Source organism: Lepidothrix coronata, unplaced genomic scaffold (genome assembly GCF_001604755.1).
Source record: "Lepidothrix coronata isolate B3197 unplaced genomic scaffold, Lepidothrix_coronata-1.0 Scaffold103, whole genome shotgun sequence".
NCBI lineage: Eukaryota > Metazoa > Chordata > Aves > Passeriformes > Pipridae > Lepidothrix > Lepidothrix coronata.
Genome location: NW_016690283.1, coordinates 3,048,623 through 3,070,830, shown reverse-complemented (window position 1 = coordinate 3,070,830; position 22,208 = coordinate 3,048,623). Strand labels below are relative to the sequence as shown.

The window sequence follows — 22,208 nt, the reverse complement described above, 5'->3', positions numbered from 1 at the left end:
AAAATACACAAGGAAAAATGTGATTAAATCCTAGAAGCTCAAGACTCTGAGGTAATCAAACCTCAAACAGCATTCTATATACCTTGGGGACGTCAGTCTTTTTGTCATTCCTTCCTGAAAGTAAATATAAACACTGACACCTTATTCAAAGAAAAATATGTTATTGTGGGTGTTGGATGAACCCATTCCAACCTCAAAGAGAAGTATTTCCTTTATAAATACAGCAAGAAATGGGCTCTGCTTCTACTAAATCTCACAGAAAAACTGAGTGACTACCAACGGCCTTCTGCAATTCAAACTAAATAAAGCATGTTGTTCAAGAGAGTTGTCATCTTTCACAAGTTCATCCTCATAAGTCTAGTAACTCAAGTATCTGGTAAAATGAGCAGGGAAGCTTCTACTATTTCTCTGAATGCTGAGTTTGTAAAATCAAATGGGAAATCCTGGGAATTTTCAGCAAATTTTCACCTCCAACTTGGTCTGCTGTATCTTGGTTCTCATCTCACACAAAATGTCAGCAAGTTCTAATATTGCAGTCAAACTAAAACATGCTAAAAAGCTATGTTTTTAGCACCTGGTAATATCAGGTAATGAAGAACAGTCATGCTCATTAACTTTTCATTGTGAAATGAAATTTTTATCAGTGCCATAAAAACAAGCAAACAAAACCCCAACTGTCTTCCATTACACTGACAGTTGCATTTGTTCACCGTACCTGCTAATCAGCAATTAATTTAACACCACCATAATAACTGGAATGGAATAATGGCTCCAGATGCTATGACAAAGGAAGTTTTCATTCCTTAAAAATGTATCTTTAGGAATAGCAGGAAGGAAAGGTGCCTCAGAGAAAACAAGATTCTCTGCCAACATACAAACTGAAGCAATGATGCAACAAAAAATTGATGTGAACAACAGCCCAAGTTAAAAACTAAGCAGTACTTCAGGTACTCATAACTGCCTCCCTGCTTATCAATAGAGGTGAAAAAATAGGTATAAGGACCCTGCTAGACTCTGTGAGCAAAATAAAACCTGTTTTTATGCTTAAAACATGAATAGCTCTATCTTCCAATCACTGATTTTAAATGGTAAAGGACTGCTCTTCACCTTTTATGGTGTCTGGAATTCAGAAAGGTGCAGCAAATGCTAATAATACAGGCAAACTTCTCTGCTAAACAAAGGCTGTTTGCTGCTCGCTGCTCTTGTGGATTTTTAAAATACTTGTGGTGTAAACACTTCCTACAATTCTTGTATGCTTCAATCTAGTCATCCTCTTTATCATTTCCCCTATTTCTGAATTCCCAAAACAAAAGCAGACCATGTTCCTGAACATGTTCCTCTTCTGTGTCTCAAAGTGGGGAGGGAAGAGAATTAACTGCAAAGCACGTCACCCCCAGCACCAACCGTGGAACCAGGGCACCAAGGTGTCTTCAAGGGCTTCAACTCACACATCAGTCTGAGACATACCTGCTCACTTCGACTACAATTTCATTCCCTAATTCTCGGTTGTGTTATGCACAATTTTCTTGACTCATAACAATTACTTGAAAAGAAAATATCTAGTTCCTTTCTGCTTGGTCGTATCATCTGACACTAAAAGAAATGCTGAAGGAAATTTGCCTGGACCAACATTTCATAGCATAGCAAAACTCTGCCAATTCCCAAATCCAGCATGGCAACCTCCCTGCCATTAAAACTTGATTACAACCTGTATATAAAAATCTACAACTATTTATTTGTACATTATTCAACATCGTAAATAACTGTCATACATAAAAATTTTACGTCATACATAAAAATAAAACCACAGTGTAACTGCTGGTGGTCCTATATGGCTGCTTTTTTGTTTTTAAATGTTTGGGGTTTGCTAGTTGATTCACCAACTTCAGAAGCGTAAAACAGTTCTCTGAAACACAAGTCTAGATCAAGGAAGTTTTATCCCAGCACAAAAACATCCAATCCATAAAGCCAGAAGAATAAACACAATCCTTGGTCTTTTCTTGTTTAAGCTAAACAGACTGATTTATTATTTTCCTGTCACCAGTTTTTATCTCAGGTTTGAGCTAATTATTTATCCATATCTGAAAGTAATGAAAAACATATAAAAAGAACAATAGTCCAGCAAGTACAAGTCACTCAATTTACTCACCAATCAGTTTTCTTTCAACCCTTCCAGAGTCCAAACACAAGTGCACAAAAATCCTGGGTTAAGTGGTAGAACTTTCTGAATAATTACTAAAAAGGAACTCTGTCTACATAGATCACTTTCAAATGATAATTAAAAGAAAATGATAAATGAAAAAACATTAAAGAACTTACAGCACTAGACAGAGGGCCATGGGTGAAGCTGATCCCCAGAAACTGAGTTTCCAGGTTACATTTTAATTAAGAAAACATTCATATATATGTCAACATGAAACAAAACATTCCAAAATCTGGTATCTTACATATTCCACATCTAGTTTGCTAATATGCAATAGCATTATTATTATTACTTATTTAGCCTATTCCCTACTGCCTCACAAAGGCAAAACTGATTTTGGAAGTGAAAAGCTTGCATGATATGCAGAACACATACTCTACACATTCCTCCATTAACATACTTTTGAATGAAGTTTTTTTATGCACCAAGTCAAATTCCTCAAAATTGGTGTCCCTACATACATTTCACTCCACGATATGCTCCACTTTCCTCCTCTAGTCCCTACTCTTTTGTGCCCTTTTCAAGAAAATAAAAAAAATAATTAAAAAAAAGTTCAACCATCAAGTGAAAAATGTCCACAGGCATCTTACACTGATTTATTTTAAAAAAAACCAAAAAAACCCATCCAAACAGCTTCTTCTTTTGGAGAACAGTTTTACATTCCTGAGAGTGAAAAACTACTGGAACAAGACTTCCTCTAAATGTTCCAGGACTTGTCAGACATTGTAATCAGGGGACTTTCCCTGTGGTTGTCGCAGTCGGATTTGTAAGGTAGAAAATGCTCCCACAGTCACATGAAAGAAGAGCTGCCACAGGTTGCGCAGTTCGTACAGATACATGTTACACAGGCAAATCAGCCCAAAGGTCAGGAAGGATTTGGCATTCCTCCAGCCCGTGTAGTACACAAACAGGTAACACTGTCAGGAAATAAAAAAGAAATCAGATTACCTCATGGCAAGTAACTTCCAATGCAGAAACACTATGTGGTCACTGAGAAATTACAGACAAAAACAAGGAAAACCTAAATCAAGCATGTAAGAACAGTATCAATTCAGCAGTCGTGGAAGGGTGAAAAGTACCTGACATCAATACAAGGTTACATTTTGCTCCCATTAAACCCTTTCTGTGAACAATTCTCCCATAATAATGGATTACAACCTACAATGACAAAACAAAGTGGATGTTTCTGGCAATCTCTGGTCAAAATACACTCTCAGTTCCACCCCAGCAGTGGAAAAGGAACAAGAGCCACTTCAGTCTTCTTCAGGCAAAGCAGTGGAAAAGACGGAAAATACCAGGCCCCTGCAGCTGGGAATGAATGCTCAGCACAAGGCAATCCCCCAGACACCTCCCAGTGCTGTGCCAGGGGTAATGCCAAGGATTAACTGGTAGATGCAGAGGTCCACAAACACCCCCCTGCTCCAGCTGCTGCAACATGGATCACATTTGGAGAGAAACACAATCCTACCACATTTTAAGGGTCTGTTTCTGCACGCTGTGGTGTGACACAGTGTCAAGACTGCCCTCAGTTTCCTGCTCTGCCTTCCTCCTACCGCAGCTAGAAATCTGTTCAAGTCTCTTGCCTCAGGTTTCACCTCACATGAGTGAGCCTAAAACATCGTATTCCATGTAAGTCCCATGTAAATATGGGACTTTACCTAATGTAAAATTAAGACCAATCTGAATTCTTTAAGGCAGATGTTGACAGAAAGTCAACAAGTGGTGAGGAACACAAGTTGTACTGTGACATTTTGGTAGAGACGAGTTGTAGAGAATGGAGATTACAGGTAACCTGGACAAAAGGCTGACTGATATAGAGGCTGATATAAAAGCAAAATCCTGAGACATTATTTTATTTGGCTGCCTGACTCTGTACTAAACATTGGCACAGAGAAACAAGTAGAAATTGCATAGTCCACAAGAGAATAAAAGTCAAAATTATCATAATAACAGCAACTGAGCATGAGAGACATTATAGACATAGGTTAATGTAATAGCACTGTCACTGAATGACAGATGCCAACAGGCACCAGAATGCCTTGATATAAATTACAGGAAAGTCAAATTCAGATGCAGAAATGGAAAACCTACAGAAATGAAAAGCAAGGGGAAGTATCAGACAGGAAAAGGAAAATATAGTGAAAAGTGGTCAAAAGCTTTGAAAAGGAAGGCAATGCATGTTAATGACAAAGTGAGGAAAATCCTGGGGTGTAGTGCCTTGGTATTACTGTATTTACTTCCAATCTTCCCAAAGGGAAGAAGCAGTAAGGTATTTTTCAGATGGTTAAGTTTACTTGAACTATGAAACCACTGCTGCAAGAAATAATATAACCCCCACTGCTCTTGACTTTGGAGCTAAATTGTAAGCTCCAAAGTCAAAAGTAAATGCCTTAATTATCTAACTGGAGAAAAATACCAGCAAACAGAAGCAATTTTGTATCAATCTACTGTATGATAATTTATGATTAATGAAATAAAATAGAGCAGAAATTATTTTTTATAATTGCCCTATTCAAGGATCTGTGACATTTAAGAAAACATGATGACAATTTATGCATGACTGGGTAATGTTTCTAAACTCTAGTGAATTATGCAAACAGAAAAACACACCTGGTACAAACAGGCTGCCGTTCCAAGAAAAAATGCAATAACATAGCTGAAATCTTCACCTTCATTCTGTAAGAATAAAACAAAAAGCCATATTTTACAATGTTTCAGTTAAATACCTGATATTTGCAGTATGAAAGTTATTAATTATTGTATGTTCACACATTGATTTATAATAATTCCTACCCTACACAAAACCAAGAGTTAAGACAAATCAGTGCTTGCTTTTATGTCTGGGAAAAAAACACCATGATCTGGAGTCTGACCAAAACATTGACTCACAGCAGACAACTAATGCTGAGATTTTCAGAAGCCTTAAATGAAGTCCAGGTCTAAAACTGGATACTTACCTTCTCCAGATGCCTTTGAAAATTCAAGTCTAAACACTGGTAACTAGCTTTGATATCAACTTTGTAGAACTGTGCCTTCCTCCAGCCTCCCAAAATGGAAACGAGGTAAAAGGCAAAAAACCCAAAGCGGCCACTAGGGTGGGGTAAAACTCTACACAGAGAATAACGTGGGCAGCTCAATAACGTGACAGCAAACGGCAGCACAGGAATTTATCGGAGAGACTATTAGAAAATTAAGTTTTCTTCAAGGAAAAGATGGAAAAATTTACTCGAAGTGACAGATCTTTCTACTATCCGTTTAAAAACCCAAACAAATCCTTCTAACTTATTCAAAAGGGTTGTTATAGTTTCTATAGAGCTGAACAGAATAAATTTACATGCTCAGTGACTATTCCAACTGCATTTCCAACAAACATCTGCAACAATCGAAAACTTTCCCAGGAAAACAAAGGGTACCCGTGCAAATGTTCTTCCCTGAGAGTGAATATCATTTTGAGAAGAAGGTGGTCCATTCACAAGTACAACTTGTGTCTGCTCAGTGTATGTTCAATGTGGAGCATTTCCATCTCCAGTGCTGACCAGGAAAAACTTTGTATATCTGCACATAAAAATCACCTACAAAATGCAGTAACTTTACGCCATGTGTAAGTCTTTGCCTCGGTGTCACTGCGTATTTGCTGGGGTACAGCTACAGATGGCAGCAGTTTCACTAACACCCAAACAAAAACACTGATTATAAAGGAAACAGTAATTCAGAGAGATGATTTTGAATGACTTTTCAGAACACATTCAATTAATCATGCTTTGGATTATTTCTCCCTAAACTCTGTGTCTTTCTTCATAATAAAGTAAATTAAGAGAAATTTTAATGGATTTTTAGTGTGCCTCATTTGTCAGAAATGAAAATTATCTTCCATCTGTACTGCCATCTATTACCTCCAGATGCAATAGCATATAGAATAAAATTAACTGGCTGCCCTGGCATCACTTACATAGGTTAATCTAACATTGGCATTCCTTTAAAAAAAAATCAGTTGTGGAAAGAAACAAAATAAGTTTAGAAACATCACAGTAAGTGGTAGAAATCTGTTCAGTGCTATTTGTACTACAGCATACTTTGAATTCATTCCTATTTATAAACTGAGAGAATTGTACATAACACAAAAAAATCTAATTAGTAGATATTTGTTCACTATTTCATTCTTGGTCTTTCTTTAAGAAAATAAACCAAAAACAACTCAAAAAGAAGGACCTAGCATGGAACATTTTCTTTAACCTTATTCATCTATCCATTAGTCTTCAGGAAATGCTGAGACGTCAAACCTTACTGCTTATTAAATCTTTACACAGACCAACAGCTATATAAGACAAGTGGAATACAGGTCATCTTCTTTACCTTACTTCCCTAAAAAAATCCATTAATTATCAGAAAATATTGCAGTTGGCTGGTGAAAGGCTTAGAGACCAAGACTTACGAGGGGCAGCTGATGGAACTGGGAGTTTTTTAGCTGGGAGAAAAGGAGGCTCAGGAGAGAACTTATCACTCTCTGCAACTACCTGACCCGAGGCTGTAGCAAGGTGAGTGTCAGTCTCTTCTCTCAGGTAACAAGGGACAGGATGAGAGGAAATGGCCTGAAGTTGCACCAGGGGAAGGTTAGATATTTGAAAAACTTCTTCACTGAAAGGGCTGTCAAGCACTGGAACAGGCTGCCCAGGGAACTGGTTGAATCACCACTCCTGGAGGAATTCAAAAGTTGTGTAGATGTGGCACTCTGGGACATGGTTTAGTGGTGAACTTGGCAGTGCTGGGTTAATGGCTGGACTCAGCTCTTTTCCAAGCTCTATGATTCTATAAAGTCTATAAAGTCTATAAAGGTATATGTTTGAATAAAAGGATTATCTATTAGCCAAGCTAGAAGATTACCATTTTCTTTCAGAAAAATTCCATGGGCTTTTTAGTTTCTATGTCTACTACCACAAGAGATCCATTAAATGGCAAGGAAGTCCTTTTTGTTGTGGTAACACACATGAACTTTGTGTGCATGCCTGCAAGCACTACCAGCATATTTCACCTGAACTGCTTAAAATCCACTATTAGCAACATTGTAGCAGTGAGAATACAAACAGCAGAAGAAATGGAATAGAAAGAAACTAAAAGGCTACAGGGAAGGTCAGAGAGTTTACAGAAAAAAATGTTTTTAGGGGAGGTTGTTTGGTGAGGGGGATGTTGTTGTTTAAGGAGGTGAGGGGAGTTTAGAAGAAATCACTTGAAAGTTTTCGCTGACATTGATCCTTTCAGCATACAAAGAGAAATAAGCATCCTACCACTAAGAAGGTGTATTAAATACAAACAAAACAAAACAAAAGTTTACAAAAAAATTTTTACAAAACCTGTTTAAAGATGCATGCTCTGTGGACTTTAAAAAAAAAAAAACTGGCCAGATTTTCAAAGCTGTTCATCATTTCACTGAAATGCTTTTAAATAGCATCTATAGAAATTGAACGCCTCATACCCTGGAATAAATTTAGAAAACAGAACATTATGTTCACATACTCACTGCTACCAAGGTACCAAGGAAGGAGCTGGCCACCCACTTTCTACTGCTGTCGAAACTCACAGCCTCAATGAATGAGGCATCACACTCAGAAAGGATGCTCTGGTCACAAACAATACAGGTTTCATGAACAGAGGCCTGACCTCACAAACAGTATTTCTGAAAATAAAACTGGTGAGACTTAACTCACATAGCATCTTCTAAGGTGATAATTATGATTGCTATGGTGCATAACTTTTAAACTCACAAAATGTACAATACCTGGAGAAGGCTTTCAATGGCATGAAAGCCACGAATTAAATTCAAAGCTCCACATAACAGACTAAGCACGAATGAGACAATCCCTGGCAGAGTCACAGGTTCCAGACGCTGATGAGGAGCTGCAACGCAGAAGATCAAAAAAAGATAACGAAGGTCAAAGCAATGCCTTTAGAAATTCAGTAAAAGAGTGATCGCCTTTTTCTGTGGCTTCTAGCTCAAGAGATCCACAAAAGAGATCTAGCTCAATGCAAACCACAAAATGTCATTTTTTTTTCTAGAAAGAAGAAGAAACATTTTAAATATTTCGGCACAAGGTTTAACAAAAAGTAAACTTTCCTTCAGTTCACATATATAATTGTCGTGCTATATTTAGTCTTTATTTCAATGCATTCCATTTATTCAGTATGGTACTGACAGCTGCTCAAACACGCCAGGAAATCAACAGTAAAAGATGCACTCGCTAGTGAAATCCGTCCACAATTAGTAACCAGCTAATAAGTCACGTACTTAAGAGCTTCTCTCGCAGCCTGCACTCTTTAACATTCTTTAACACAAATACATTAGTGAGATATTGAGACTGATTTAGCTTGTTTGCTGAACAGAACACTTTGAGGCAAAGCTATCACAGACCCCCTCCTTAAAAAATACGGCCAACTGAGTGCTACCAAAGACATAAAAAGACAGCTCTGAAACTAAACCAGTATCTATATCATGACTTTATACAGACCTTCCAGATAGTGCTTAGAAGTCTCTTATAAACCACATTAAAATTAAAACAGCCTTTCTTTCCAAACACAACCACTCCTTCAGGCTTATCTAAGGTCACAAGTATGTAACAGTTGTGTATGTTCCTCATTACTGTCCCTTTCCCTTTTTCATAATTAATAACAGAAAGCAAATGTGAAAAAACAATGCAAAACTCTTAACAGTCTGGGTGACACTGGGAAAACAATGTGACTACTGAGCTGTACTCTAATAATTCTGTTCAAATCAACCAAGTGTAAAGATGTGAACAATGAGGTTAATGAACTGTAACATTAATAGAGAGAGGGGTGTCAATCCCAGTTGTTTGCATTGCACAGACTCAGGAAAAAGGTTTTTCAAACAGTTTTTGAAGTTACAGGACCTAAAGAAAAAAACAACAAAAGCTATTTCACACTGATAAGCAGGCAGGGCTGTCTAATTATGAGTGTACGATAACACAAAAATAAAACACAGGATGAGTTCAGTTAATTCATTTGTGCTGAATTTAATAGTGTAATCAGTTGGGGTTTTTTTAAACAAAAGCATAACCCATGTTTAACTTTGAGAGCTCATTGCTCTTCTAACTGTAGGGCACATTACTCCCAGCAATCACTCAGTTAGGGTTAGATATGCTATTTGCATACCAAACCACTCTTTTTCAATGATTCCTAACTGGTTGTTTTGTTTTGGCTTTTTTAAACCATCTCATCTAGAGAGTGGCAAAAAACTGAGGGTGTATGTGACTGTTTTTAGCCAAAACTAATTCCATTTCACTAACTGATGGATAAAATTAGTTCACTGCTCTCCACTCACAGTTCTCCAGACAATCTCATTTTCCCCTTGTCCTGTGTAACTTAAAATCATTGTGTGTTAAAACAGCATTTAAAAACACCTCTTTGAGAACCATGGGGGAAAGTAGAGTCTCATCAACTAAATCAAGACGGTCTGTGAGGGATCATATAGTACTAATTTTTCTCTCTTATTAAAATACAAAAGCAAATCCAAAAAACTTGAAGGACATTGCATACCACTACCGATGTCAATTAACTCTCCAGGGTTTAACGGATTTTAGTGCTACAATCAAAGCAACAAGAGTCATTTATACACTAAAAGATGAAGGCAAAACCAAAAGAATGAAAAACGGATGTCAGAGAATGCAGGGTAAAGGCCAGCTGAATTTTAGTTGGTACATCAGTCAATCTTAGAAATATGATAAGTACCATATCAAAAATCCTCAGTTGAAATAAAGCACAAATTTTGAATTTAATGCTGACATTTAAATAAAAATTCAGAAAATTGACACAATATGAGAAACTGCACTACTTGTAAGGATGTTTATTTAAAACTAAAATATCAAAAACCCCCAAAACTTGGAGCATACAATCAGGCAAAAAATAATTTCAATTTGACAACTGTTCCTTCTTTGAAAAAAAGCTCAAATAATAAATTTATCCTAACCTAAAACATCACACATCAGCATGCTGTCACCCTATTTCTAATGCCTGCCAACACCTGCCTTCACCTCTGAAGCAAAATTCCATCTATAATCTAAGCACTTTATGCTTCACACATCCACAATTACCCCTATTTCTCACTACACAGCACAACTTTCTCTGAAGGAAAAGCGCTCCTATTTTCAATTACTTTCCCAACACAGGAGGCCTGGGCACTACACTGTGGCTACGGGAGCAATTAAACTCCAAGTAACAGTCAGCGCTTCCCCAGCACGGCCAAAACTAATGCATCCAACTCTGCCCTGCTGCATAACAAAACAAGGTTAGCCTGCACCCAACTCCCCACCTCTGCACGCTCTCCAGCCTGATTTAACACACTTGATGCACTTACAGCAAGTCCGACTTTTTAACAGGACAGCATATTCAGGAAATTACACTAGGCAAACCATATCTTTTTGTGAGAATTTGTCCTTAGAGCAAAGGAGAAGCTTTGAAGTCTAGCCAACTGAGTGGGCAGCAAACATCCAGAGAAAGTTCTTTTCAAGGGTGGAGGGAAGTGATGAATGTAAAGGATTACAAAACTATTAGCAGACTCGCTAAAATAGACACTGTTATTCAATGCCATCTAAAATGTGAGGAGCTGAAGAAGGAGCAAAGTGCAAACTTCTCATAAGGTGCAGCTCTTTGATGGTGAGTTTCTACAGCAACTCAAGGAAGGAAGTGGAAAACTGAACAGAGATCTGTGGAATTCACAGGAAGAAGAAAGTTTAAAGTAACTCAAAGAGAAACAGAAGAAAATCAATATGGAAAGAAGAGAGGACAACAGAACTGCTTCTGTAAGAAGTTTGGGAGAGGTAGGTGAAAAAAATTAGAAGGTCATCTGCCAATTACTGTTGAATCTTCCTTTATAGTAAAAAGGGAAATGGTCCCTATGCATTTTAACTTAGGCCCATATGATCTTCCAGCACTTTTACTCAAAAAAGCGATAAAAAACTCATCTCCCACTACATGTACAACTTTTAAAAAAACATCCAACTCTGACATAGGTCAAGTTCTCTCATGCTTATTGCTTTTTCTTCTCCCAATTGCAGGAAATTCGAATCTGGACAACCAGTTGCCACTTCTGCCACCAAAATCCACAGGCCAGGATTGCACCAGAACAGTAAGAGTAAACAACAATAAGTGGTAGAAGGATGGTATCACAGCATCATACCTTTAAAAACAACCCACACATGTAAGTAGGAGATGATTAAAGGTCTGCACAGTAGTGCTTAGAAGATTTCACTCTTTTATACACTTCAAACATCTTTACACTTTTTCTTTATTCCTTTTCCAGAATCTAACTCTAATACTGTTAAACTGCAAATACAGAGATTGTAAACTATTTCTACACTGTCTCAGAGCACCTGGAATTCTCAGAATCCGGGCCCCAGAGTGCCCCAGTGATTTTGTTTGGTTTTCACTTCAGTAGAAAGCAGTGTTCAATCTCCTAGAGTAATCCTTACGAGTAAGTACGTAATAAAGATAATGCACTGGCCAAGAGATCCTATTAACACATATATATATATATAAACTGCACAAAATTAAGCTAATCTCTTTTATTACAAAACTGTAGGAAGTATTTAGATTTATGATTGCGATCCCAAGGATTTATGATTGCAGCCTGACACTGTAAAGCATCAGGCAGAATAATTTACAGACAGAGGGACTTTGGGGGGAAAAAAAGGAAAAGATATTAACTAATTAAAATCAACACTTCCTTCCATTCTATTTATGATTTTGCTTCACTAAACTTGGAAGACTGAAATCAGATGATGTCAGGTTCACATGTGGAGTTCACATATTAGTGCAAGGATTTGGCAAGTTTTTAAGTTTCTGTCCTGCTGAGAAACATATGAAGGTGGGCCTCAAACTCTCTTAACAGCACAAACCTTTAACCCAGGTCAACCACACAATTCCATATTTACCTCCAACATGAAGCAAATTAAAGTTTTAAAAAATTAATGACTACTTAAATGAATGTGTCAATTTTATACAAAATTGCAATTCTTAACACTGTACACAAAGCACTCATTTTAGCAAATGCATCTTTTAGCCAGCACAGCTCTTTGGATTTTCACCATGGCAGATGCTTCCTAAAGTGATGCTCCTCCCTCCAGCTGCTCTAACTCCTGACACTGTGCTCTCAGCTTATGTAATCACTAAGTCTTACTGGGAAGAAATAATAAAAATTTTCAGAAATCTTGAAAGGTCAGAAAAAGAAAGATCATCTTCTTGTTAAGTGCCCATCTTCATTTGCAGTATTTTTTTCCCTTCAATACAGCAGTCCATTGAACAGATCCATTTCTCCCTCTGAGTGCCTTGGGAAGATGTGCACTTTGAGCAGGGGACAAAACAGACATCTAAGCTCAAATGCACATAAGGTCATGGCAGCTTTATGCTTTAGAGCCATGAAAAAGCTTCTTTTTTAAAGAAAAAAAAAAAAACACAAAAATGAATTCTACTACTCTGTCTCATTTAAGGATACAAAACCAGAAGTGTGGAACTTACCTGCAGATATCTTACCAGTACCCTTATACTCCCCCACAGATATATGTGCAAAGCCATTCGCTGAGCCAAGTTCTGACACGGAAATTTGGTAGGGTGGTCTCAGTTTGATCTCTGTCTGCATGTCAGCAAGATTCATCTTTGTTGACAAAGAACGTGTGTTGTTGTATCTCTGTTTGGTCCTCTGAATGAAATTATCTGTGTAAAATTTAAAATAAAAAGGTATATTTTTATGGACTTTTGTTAGTTAAATAATCCAAGATCATGCAGCTCTGTGTACTACACACTTCACAAATTGAAACATTCTTTGAAATATTTGCATTTATCTTGAATTTTTAACACTATTTCTGTTTGGTGCCTAATACATCAAGAGTTATTTAATTCTGCAGTTAAAAAAAATCTAAGCTCTAGAAATCTAATTACTTAGTAACTATGAATAAGCTAATGAGTTTTCACTGCATGAGACTGAATGCATTTCTAATACAATGGGTTTACTGCATTTATTCCAGCTTTTCTCTTAGTTTAGTAAATATCATTATGAAAAAATTAACTCCTGCATTCAAGTGTGAATGTACTTGAGTACGAAACGTGCTTGCAAAATATTCAGAAGAAAATAAATATATATTTAAGCTGTAACAGACTTAAATTCTAACTTAACAACTAGTAGAACAAAGGTGTTGGGGGAAAAAAAAGCGGTCATAGAAATTTTCACAAGAAGACAATAATGTTATACAGAAATTGCTAATAAATGACTGACTGAATTATAGACAGGAATTAACCAACTGGAATATCTGCCCCTGTATTTCTCAAACTGCTGTTCTTTTTGCTCTAATGTGTTTTATAAAAATATCTAAAATAACTGCCTAATATATAGCATTAAAGCAATATAAGTTAATGGAATTTGTAACAGCTGTTATCTGGTATATATGAGATGAGCTGCATTTGGAGTTTTCATGACAGAAGATTAAATGCTTCACTACATCGTAGGATAAATAAAAATGTCTCCCTTTCATGTACTGAACAAAAGTTACAGCACAGCTAAGAGTAAGCTCCATGACTTCATAGGTTAAGTATTTCAACAGGTATGAAGTCAAACAACTCCCAGTATTATTAACTAGGAGAAGGTAAACTCCAGAGTTGGTCACACAAGGCTCAAATCAAAACTTACTGGAATGAACGGAAAGATTACAAAAAAGTTTCGATAAAACTCTAGTAAGCCTAATTTAATGCTTTTTTAATACAGAAGTATTTCTTTGTTGATTCTAACAGGAGTTAATTCAGATTGTAAATCTGCCTAAAATACAGCTATAAACTGCCTGGACATTTTTGTTTTATGTGCATTAAGTTGCACATCTATTTAAATACTCATTTGTCTCAGTGTGAGAATAAAGAGGAAAAAAAAGTCAGAACCTTACCAAACTCTATAAAACAGTATGGTCTGATTGCAGTATTTGTCTTCATCATATTGTAGGTAGTGATGAACTCTTTCTGAAGCTCATCCAGGAAGCAGAAAGCCAGGACACTGGGATAATTTTCAGTGCACAACATCATATAGCTTACTCCCAGGGAACTTATAAAGCTAGAATTGAGAAAATATATTTCAAATCCAGTGAATTAGCTGCTTCTCTGGTCTGATCTCATATTCTACAGAAAAATCAGAAAAACAAAACTTTATCTGGGGTAGCAAAGGAATTAATGTTTACTGAAAACTCCAACACTATTCTGGAAGAAAAACAATTTACTTTTAGGCTATGTTTTACTTTGACACCACATTGTACAATCATATGAGAAGCTGTATTACACATATATGTGTGTGCATACATATATACACACATCCATGAAACAGAAAACAACAAAGCTTTTGGGATACAGAACCACAGCAAGTTTGTCTTGCAATAGCTTTTCACCCATCTCAGTTTTCAACATACATATTCCCTGCTGCATTTAGGCAATTCATTAGAGTTCAGGTTTTCATGACACATTCAAATTTCTTCTAGGTCTTGACATATAACTTACACTATTAAAAGCAATCAAAGACAGAAACAATAAAAACTATCCTGACTAAGCCTTATATCTCATTCTTAGAAGTTTCTTTTAAGCTAATCAGTTCACAAGCCAACTACAGCTGAGGTCTTTAAAAAAAAAAATTGACTGGAACAATTTAGTCCGTCCTGGGCCTAATCCCAAGAAAAGCTGGAAACTCACATATCCCAATGGGAGAAGGAGAGGGATGAGCACCTTCTAGGATCATTCATGTGGTATACTTTCCACCACTGTAACTTTCACATGGTTACTAGGTCTTAGGATGAAACTACTCACTTGATTAAAAGATCTAATCCGAATCAGAATTTAGCTCAGCTAAAGTGCAAGTGAACTACCAACTACACACCTTGCTACCAACACTAAGGAGAAGGATCACATACAAAGCAAAATTCTGAGTAAACAACAGATTCAAAGAATTATTTCACCATAATCCAAGTTTCACACTGTGAAATAATTATTGAGTTATGCTTGGTTTTCAGCACATGTTTCTCTGAATCCAACAGAAAGCCTGAAGGTACAAGAAAAGTGTCTAATCTAAACATCCTAACGAGATATCACAGAACTACTGGTTATGAAAGTATTTGGGCACCTTTCAAAAGATAGACTGAAAAAAGAAAAGAAAGGAGTACTGGTTGAAGTAGCAGGACCACAAAAAGTCTGGTCATTTTCATGTAAGAACCAACCTTGAAATGAAAAGAAATATCTATACTAGGTGAAGGACTTCAATGCTTATAAAAATACTGCCTATTTCACACTAGACTCATAGAATGGCTTCTTTGGAAGGGATCTTAAAGATTCAGTTCCAACCTCCACTAGACAATGTTGCTTAAAGCCCCATCCAGCCTGGCCTTGAACACTTCTAGGGATGGAGCACCCACAGCTTCTCAGGGCAACCTGTGCCACACCTCACCATCCTTGCAATAAAGGAATTCCCCCTAATATCCAATCCAAACCTGCCCTCTTTCAGTTTAAAGCCACTCTCCCTTGTCCTATCACTACATGACTTTACAAAAGAACTTCCACCAACGTTTGAGTAGGTTTCTCAAATTTAAATTTATCAATTTTAAATTGCTGATACATTAATACTGCCAATAATTAATCTTAATTTGATTAAGCATTTCCAAGGTGAACTGTTAATTTTTTAACTGACAGACACAACACAGGATGTTGCAAATACATAAAAGAGAAGTCTTACTTTATGTTATACTGTCCAGTTTTCAGAGTACACCTATCAGGAAGCTGAGAAAGTTTCTTTGCGAGCATTTTAAAATATTTTCTACATTCTTGCATTCCCGTGCTCTGCTCATAATCAGTGGATGCAGACAGTGGGAGCCCATCCCTCACACGGACCACAGAGGCAGACAAGATCATAGACATTGCCAACAGAGTTAACGACAACCTACAACAAAACACAGATCAGGAGCAATCAGAATTAAGGTAAAAGCAGAAACAACGGAGTCAACTGCGATTAATCAAAATTCTCAAGCTGTGTACTGGGTTCAGGCTTCAAACAGGGCATAGTGAGGATTTTCAACTATAACTCAGATTTGAGTCCTAACTGAACAGGACCTATTAGTCTACATGAACCACAAAGCAGTTCTTCAATCCTTATATTAAATCAAAACATTTGAAAGTTCAGCATGACAAGCATTAAAGGAAGGATTATTTATCTGCTAAGTATCAGTACACAAGTGGGCGAACTGCTAGAATTTATATGAAGCCAAAAGCAAACACTTCCTCAGCTCTTAACACTGCTCTGCAGCCTCCTACCATGTACTGCACCTATCACTTCAGAGACTATGAAAAAATATTTTTGCCTCCCTCAGATGATGGTACCCAAGATCCATACAGTCACAAACTGCAAAAGGAAACAGATTTCTGAATACAGCTGAAATATGCTTTTGTGTGCAATACTGACATGTTTACAGCACCTTTCAAACTATGACGTTAAGGGTGCTTTACAAGCCTCAGTGACTGAAGGACTGTATTCTCAAAAGTCAGGAATCCAAATTTTCCCCAAATAACACTCCCTCTTCATAAAAGAGGAAACAGCTATTTTTTCCCTGAACTCTCACCATCTCTATTTCCCACTACCCAAAGGTTAAGTAGGACACTTAATGAATAATCAACAATATTCAGGTTTTTCAAGGTTATTTACTCTTCAGAGAGAAAGAGGCATATAATAATGAAAGCACTGAAAATGTGTTGTCATTTTCAGTTTAAGAAATTCAGCTTCATCAACTTCAACCTCCTTTGAGATGCATCACATTAGCTGAATCAAAATTAATACCCTCTTATTTTACTTGAACAGCATATCAGACTTTCCCCAAAGTCATAAAAGCAGTGGAAGCCGTTGTTGTCTGCTGAATACCTCTGGGCTTTTATTAGGTGCACTTGTTATTTCAGCACTTCACAAGAGAATTCCCTCCTGTACCAAGTACTTTGATCATCTGGACACAAAACCAAAAAACAACTACAACTTCAGGACTTGCTCTAGATCAGCCTGCTGGGTATAAAGCAGGAAAGAAGCTAAACTCGCAGTTCTAGAAACTTTTCACTATCTCTTGAGTTCATGCACGTACTCCCAGAAGGACAATTCACATGGAATGCACACAGACCCATTTTCTTAGCTATGCTGCTGCCCATATAACCAAGGCAGCAGCTCAAGAGCATGACAAAATTGCAGAGGAGCTTTAAACTGTAATGGTTCTCTGACAATAACCATCTCTACCACTTGGAGCTCAATCCTAACAGGGACTTCTGGGAGCTATATCAATATACACAAAAGAACAACGATGTGATAGCCAAGTTTAAATACCCCCTCATTAACTTACTTGCACAAAATGTAATTTCATGGATCTGCATTTCCTCTGATGAAACAAATAACTTTGTTAGCACCTAACGTGAAGAAAGAAACAAAGCTCCATGTCCTGTTTCAGGAAAAGGTAGTGAATATGACTGCACTGCAGGAGAAACTCTGAATCCTGTAGCCAGCTCTCAGAAGAAAAAATACTGTTCTGTTCACTTTTTAAATGATCTCGACGGTTAAAGTTCATGTTGAGCTATCTGATGAGATAAGAACAAAAAGAAAAAGTTAATAAATGCATTTACCGGCTCACAACATTCTTCAGCTTTTTGTGAGGACATGCTTATTGGAAATGCCTGAACATACCCAAGGGAGGTTACTCACAACGTACTCAAAGAAAAAGAAAACTAGAATAATAGAGATATTAAAATGTTTCTGCGTTCTTTAAGTGAAGCTCAGGAAGTCCCATCATTTCAGCCACTTAAAATGGGAAAACGTTGTCTGCACAGTACACAAGTAACTCAGGGTAACACAACCTTTGACTCTGATCCCACCACTCACCTCATACTCTATGTTTAACTATTCTATAATATCCTCTGATCAGGACACTTTGGGAAGATAACACAACACAACACAACCACAGCTGTATTTCCAAAGCCTTAAGATTTTCAATATTCCATCTCACCATAGTTGTTTTGCTCCTATAACTCCTAAGGACAAAGAACATACATACCACTAACCACAGCATGTATGCACAGACAATGGACAAAGACATCTTGAGAGGTATTATTTCAATTTTTATGTCTATTCTGTATGTAAATAAATATTTGCATAAATCTAGAACAAAACTTTCTTAAAGACTCCTATTTACATTTAGAGAAATTAGGCTCTCTAACAGGAGATAAGCCTCCCCTGAAACCTTAATATATTCTCTTATATTCTACAAAATCACGTAAGGTAAAAATTGTGTTTAGATGAACGATCACCAGTCAGTCAGGTTTTGTTACCATCATCTTAAAAACCCACCCTGTGAAAATATGTACTTTTTCCTCAGCTTCCTAACAGCAAAATCAGAAAACTAGCTAAAGAATGATGCCAATAAAAGAAAATCACTTTGGTTGCAAGATCACACATATGTCAAGAGATCTATAATACACATACTGTAACAGAACATTCAGCCTTACTTGAAAATGTATTAACATAAGAAAAAAGTTTACTAAATCTTCACAATGAAAGAGCTGCTTTACCCAACTCTCAAAACAGCACAGCTTTACAGAAGGAGTCAAGTGGTAAATTTGATATAGACTTACATAGGTAGAGATTGAAGAATGAACATTAAAGATACGGTAGTGCTTTCGGAACTGCCTTTAAATATCTTTTTTAAACATTATTCAAAACTGCATGAAGTAATTCACCAAATTGTTACAAATTTCATACGTTTTTGTTCAAAAATTCTGTATGCCTCAACCACCTGAAGATGACAGAAGACTGCATTTCCACTACAAATGGTCTATAAATCTCTTACAGGCACAGGGAAACGAACAGGGATCAGGTTCACTGTCTCATTCCACGACAGAACTGAAGACTACCAAATCCAACCAGCAGGTGTTTGGCTCACAGGTACCACGGGGTGTTCTTCACAAAACGTCACGAGCCTTGTCACAAGCTGTCGTCAATGCTACAATGTCATATGGATTCAAGAGGCAACTGGAAAAATCCACAGAAAAACTACCAGGGTTATTAAAACCAAACCACTGACCCCAAAACGATCACCAACAGCAAGAGTACACCGTGGAAGCACCACTCCATGCTTGCACTGTTCTTATGTTTCCCCTAGTTAGCATCCAATTCTGCCTCATCTTTATCGATTTCCCCTTACACTCCTTCACAGCCCTCTCTGCAAACAAGGACTGGAAGAACTCATGGAAAAGAGGAACATGGAGAAAGCTGGCCATAGACAGGTAAAAGTCAGCTGAATGGCCATTCCTCTTACTCCACCTTCACAAGAGCTGTCCAATTCCTCACACACGTCAGCATTCGCTGAGTTCACAGATAGGAATTAGCACATGTCTGGTTTCATTTTCTCCCATGCACAGGAAACCTCAGATGATGGAAACCAGAGCCTGTTTCACTGTATTTTTTTTTTCCTCAAGACATACTCAATTATATCTTGTTTATTTCTGTGTTATGATCGTACTCGATCCTAAGGCAACATTTGGAAAAGTCCTAGAAAGTGGCATATGTTCTAGTCTTTTGTAACAAATTGGTCATCCTGTTTGTGATCTGACAGTAATTATTTTAGATCTATCTGCCAATATCTCATAATATTTTTTAGAGGGGCTTGAAAGTGGCCTGTGACTATGGTTTGCTCAGGATACTCCCATTTTTTAAGAAGTCTAGCTTCCCAAAAATTGTAAGCAGATCTAGTGTAACAAGAAGCCTACCCTCCTGCACCTGCCAGCCTTCAGTACCAACTTAATTACGGCATTTCTTGATAGGATTGGAAGGATGTCTGCCTCTCATGACAGCCTTCCATAAAACATAAAATTGGGAAGTGGGTGCAAGCTGCACTCCTGCTTGACATAGGGTGAAGATACAGCTTCTGTGCTTGCTTCAAGTGTATGTAATAGTGTCAGACAATCTTTTGTCCCCAGTTCTGAGGGTTGTGACAGCTGCATTATGCAGGCAGGAGCCTTAATTCTTCCACCCTACAGCACACTTCAGAAATCCGTGTAAAAAAGTAAAGCACTACAGAACACAACAAATAAAGCCACTTTGACATTGTCAGGTACACTCAGACAAGGAAATAATCCTAAACTCCTAACCCACATAATCCTTCCCATAAAGCAGAGGAGAAAGAGACCTCAGAAGTAGAACCACGATCACAGAGTCAATTATTTTGGAAAAGATCATCGAGTCCAACCTATGGCCCAACACCACCGTGTCAACTAAAACTAGAGCGCCACGTCCAGTCTTTCCTTAAACACTTTCAGGGACGGTGACTCCGCCACCTCCCTGGGCAGCCTACGGCAATGTCTAATCACCCCTTCTGTGAATAAATTCTTCCTGATGTCCAAACAATCCTGACAAACTAAGGGTACGGAACAAGCCGCATCCCAAAGTTTGAGAACCTGACCCTCTCACCTACCACCTACTTACGTGGCAGCTCCGACACGACCATTCGCACCCTTTGCCGCCGCCGCAGAAGCGCTGACTCAGCGGTCGGTGCCTCACACGGGTCCGCACCGCGAAACTTTTAAACACAACCTGCTGCCGAGCCCGGAGCGCGGCGCGGCCCCGCCGCCCCGGCTCTCGCTGCCCAGCGGCGCCTGCGAAGAGCCCCGAACGGCCCCCGGCGCCTCCTGCGCCCGCCCTGCCCGCCGCCACCACCAACCCCTCCGTGACAGCGGCGCCGCGATCCCCCGCGGCTGAGGCGCGAACGCAGCTGGCCCTTGAGGCTCGGCAGCCGGGCCTGGGGCCGGCAGCGGCGGGTGGGCGGGCAGGCGGGAGGGGAGGCGGCGGCGTGAGCCGGGCCGGGCCGGGCCGGGCAGTGCCGGCCCCGTGTCCCGCGGTGCCGGTGCCGCCCCCGCCCCTCACGGCGCGGGGGGCGCGAGCCGTACCTGGGCACGGCGGCGGCGGCCGCTCCCGCCGGGCATTGTGGGAACGGACACGTCCGCGCGCGCCCCGCCGGCGGCACAGCGACCCCGCGCGGGGCGGCCCCGCCATGGCGGGCGCGGGGGGCGGGGAGGGGCGGGGCCGCGCCGTGAGGGGGCTCTGAGGCGGGGCCGCCGTGAGGGAGCGGCGTAGGGGTTGCTTCGTTTATCGCAGAGTCGTAAGGTTGGAAAAGACCTTTTGAGATCGTCGACTCCAGCCTGTGACTGAACACCAGCAAGCACCAAATGACACGCCCAGTTTTGCCTTAAACACTTCCAGGGACACAGACTCCCGACACCTCCCCGGGCAGGCCATTCCAATGTCTAATCACCCTTTCTGTGGAGAAATTCCTCCTCATGTCCAATCTAAACCTCCTCTGGCGCAGTCTAAGTCCTCTTATCCTGTCGCTGGTTATCCGTGAGAAGAAGCCAACACGCACCTGGGCGCAGCCTCCTCTCGGGTACTTGTGGAGAGTGACAAGGTCACCCCTGAGCCTCCTCCCCTCCCCGATAATAACTTATGAAGACTGCGGCTGGCAGGTTTCCACCAGGTTTGATGGACTCGCACAGCCCTTGGCATACGCCTGGCACTGTGTGAATGACCAGAGGTGTGTGTGGCATTCTCTGACAGGGACGCCGGAGCGTGTGCGATGGGGATGTGGTAGGAAAAGTGCACTGAGGCAAGACCAGCTGCTACACTAATTTCACTCATTTCCAGACAAATCAACTGGGCATGTTTCAACAACAAATGATAATACAAAAGTGAAAGTTTGAAAATCTCATTACTAATCCTAAAGTGAGGTTCCTATTTTAAACTACTTTCATTACTGATACAAGGATAATTTTTTCCCTGGGCTGCTCTTCGACTTCTCTGTTTTCCTACCGAATCACACAGTTTTAGTCTGTTGGCTCAAATCTCAAATGAAAGCAGCTTATTTCCTTGCTAACGCCTTTTAATTTCTCCTTCCATCTGTTACTATTTCAC

The 22,208-nt window shown here is 39.1% G+C and overlaps 1 protein-coding gene across 7 annotated transcripts; it reads right to left on the bottom strand.

The window, feature by feature from the left end:
- Positions 1 to 1,995: 1,995 nt before the first annotated feature.
- SEC22A (SEC22 homolog A, vesicle trafficking protein) lies at positions 1,996 to 21,263 on the bottom strand. 7 transcript variants are annotated; one of them, XM_017823567.1, is made up of 10 exons: positions 19,008 to 20,075; positions 18,132 to 18,280; positions 17,599 to 17,830; positions 17,136 to 17,214; positions 15,960 to 16,163; positions 14,137 to 14,300; positions 12,725 to 12,919; positions 7,977 to 8,095; positions 4,814 to 4,879; positions 1,996 to 3,120 (listed from the first exon to the last, which is right to left on the bottom strand). In XM_017823567.1, exons 5-10 carry the CDS (start codon positions 16,139 to 16,141, stop codon positions 2,920 to 2,922), a joined length of 927 nt encoding a protein of 308 aa, XP_017679056.1. In that variant the 5' UTR covers positions 16,142 to 16,163; positions 17,136 to 17,214; positions 17,599 to 17,830; positions 18,132 to 18,280; positions 19,008 to 20,075; the 3' UTR covers positions 1,996 to 2,919. The 7 variants fall into 7 exon arrangements, with proteins under 7 accessions (XP_017679056.1, XP_017679055.1, XP_017679051.1 ...); XM_017823566.1 differs by lacking the exons at positions 17,136 to 17,214; positions 19,008 to 20,075 and adding an exon at positions 20,730 to 20,827; XM_017823562.1 differs by lacking the exon at positions 17,136 to 17,214 and having other exon boundaries at positions 19,008 to 20,074.
- Positions 21,264 to 22,208: the final 945 nt, after the last annotated feature.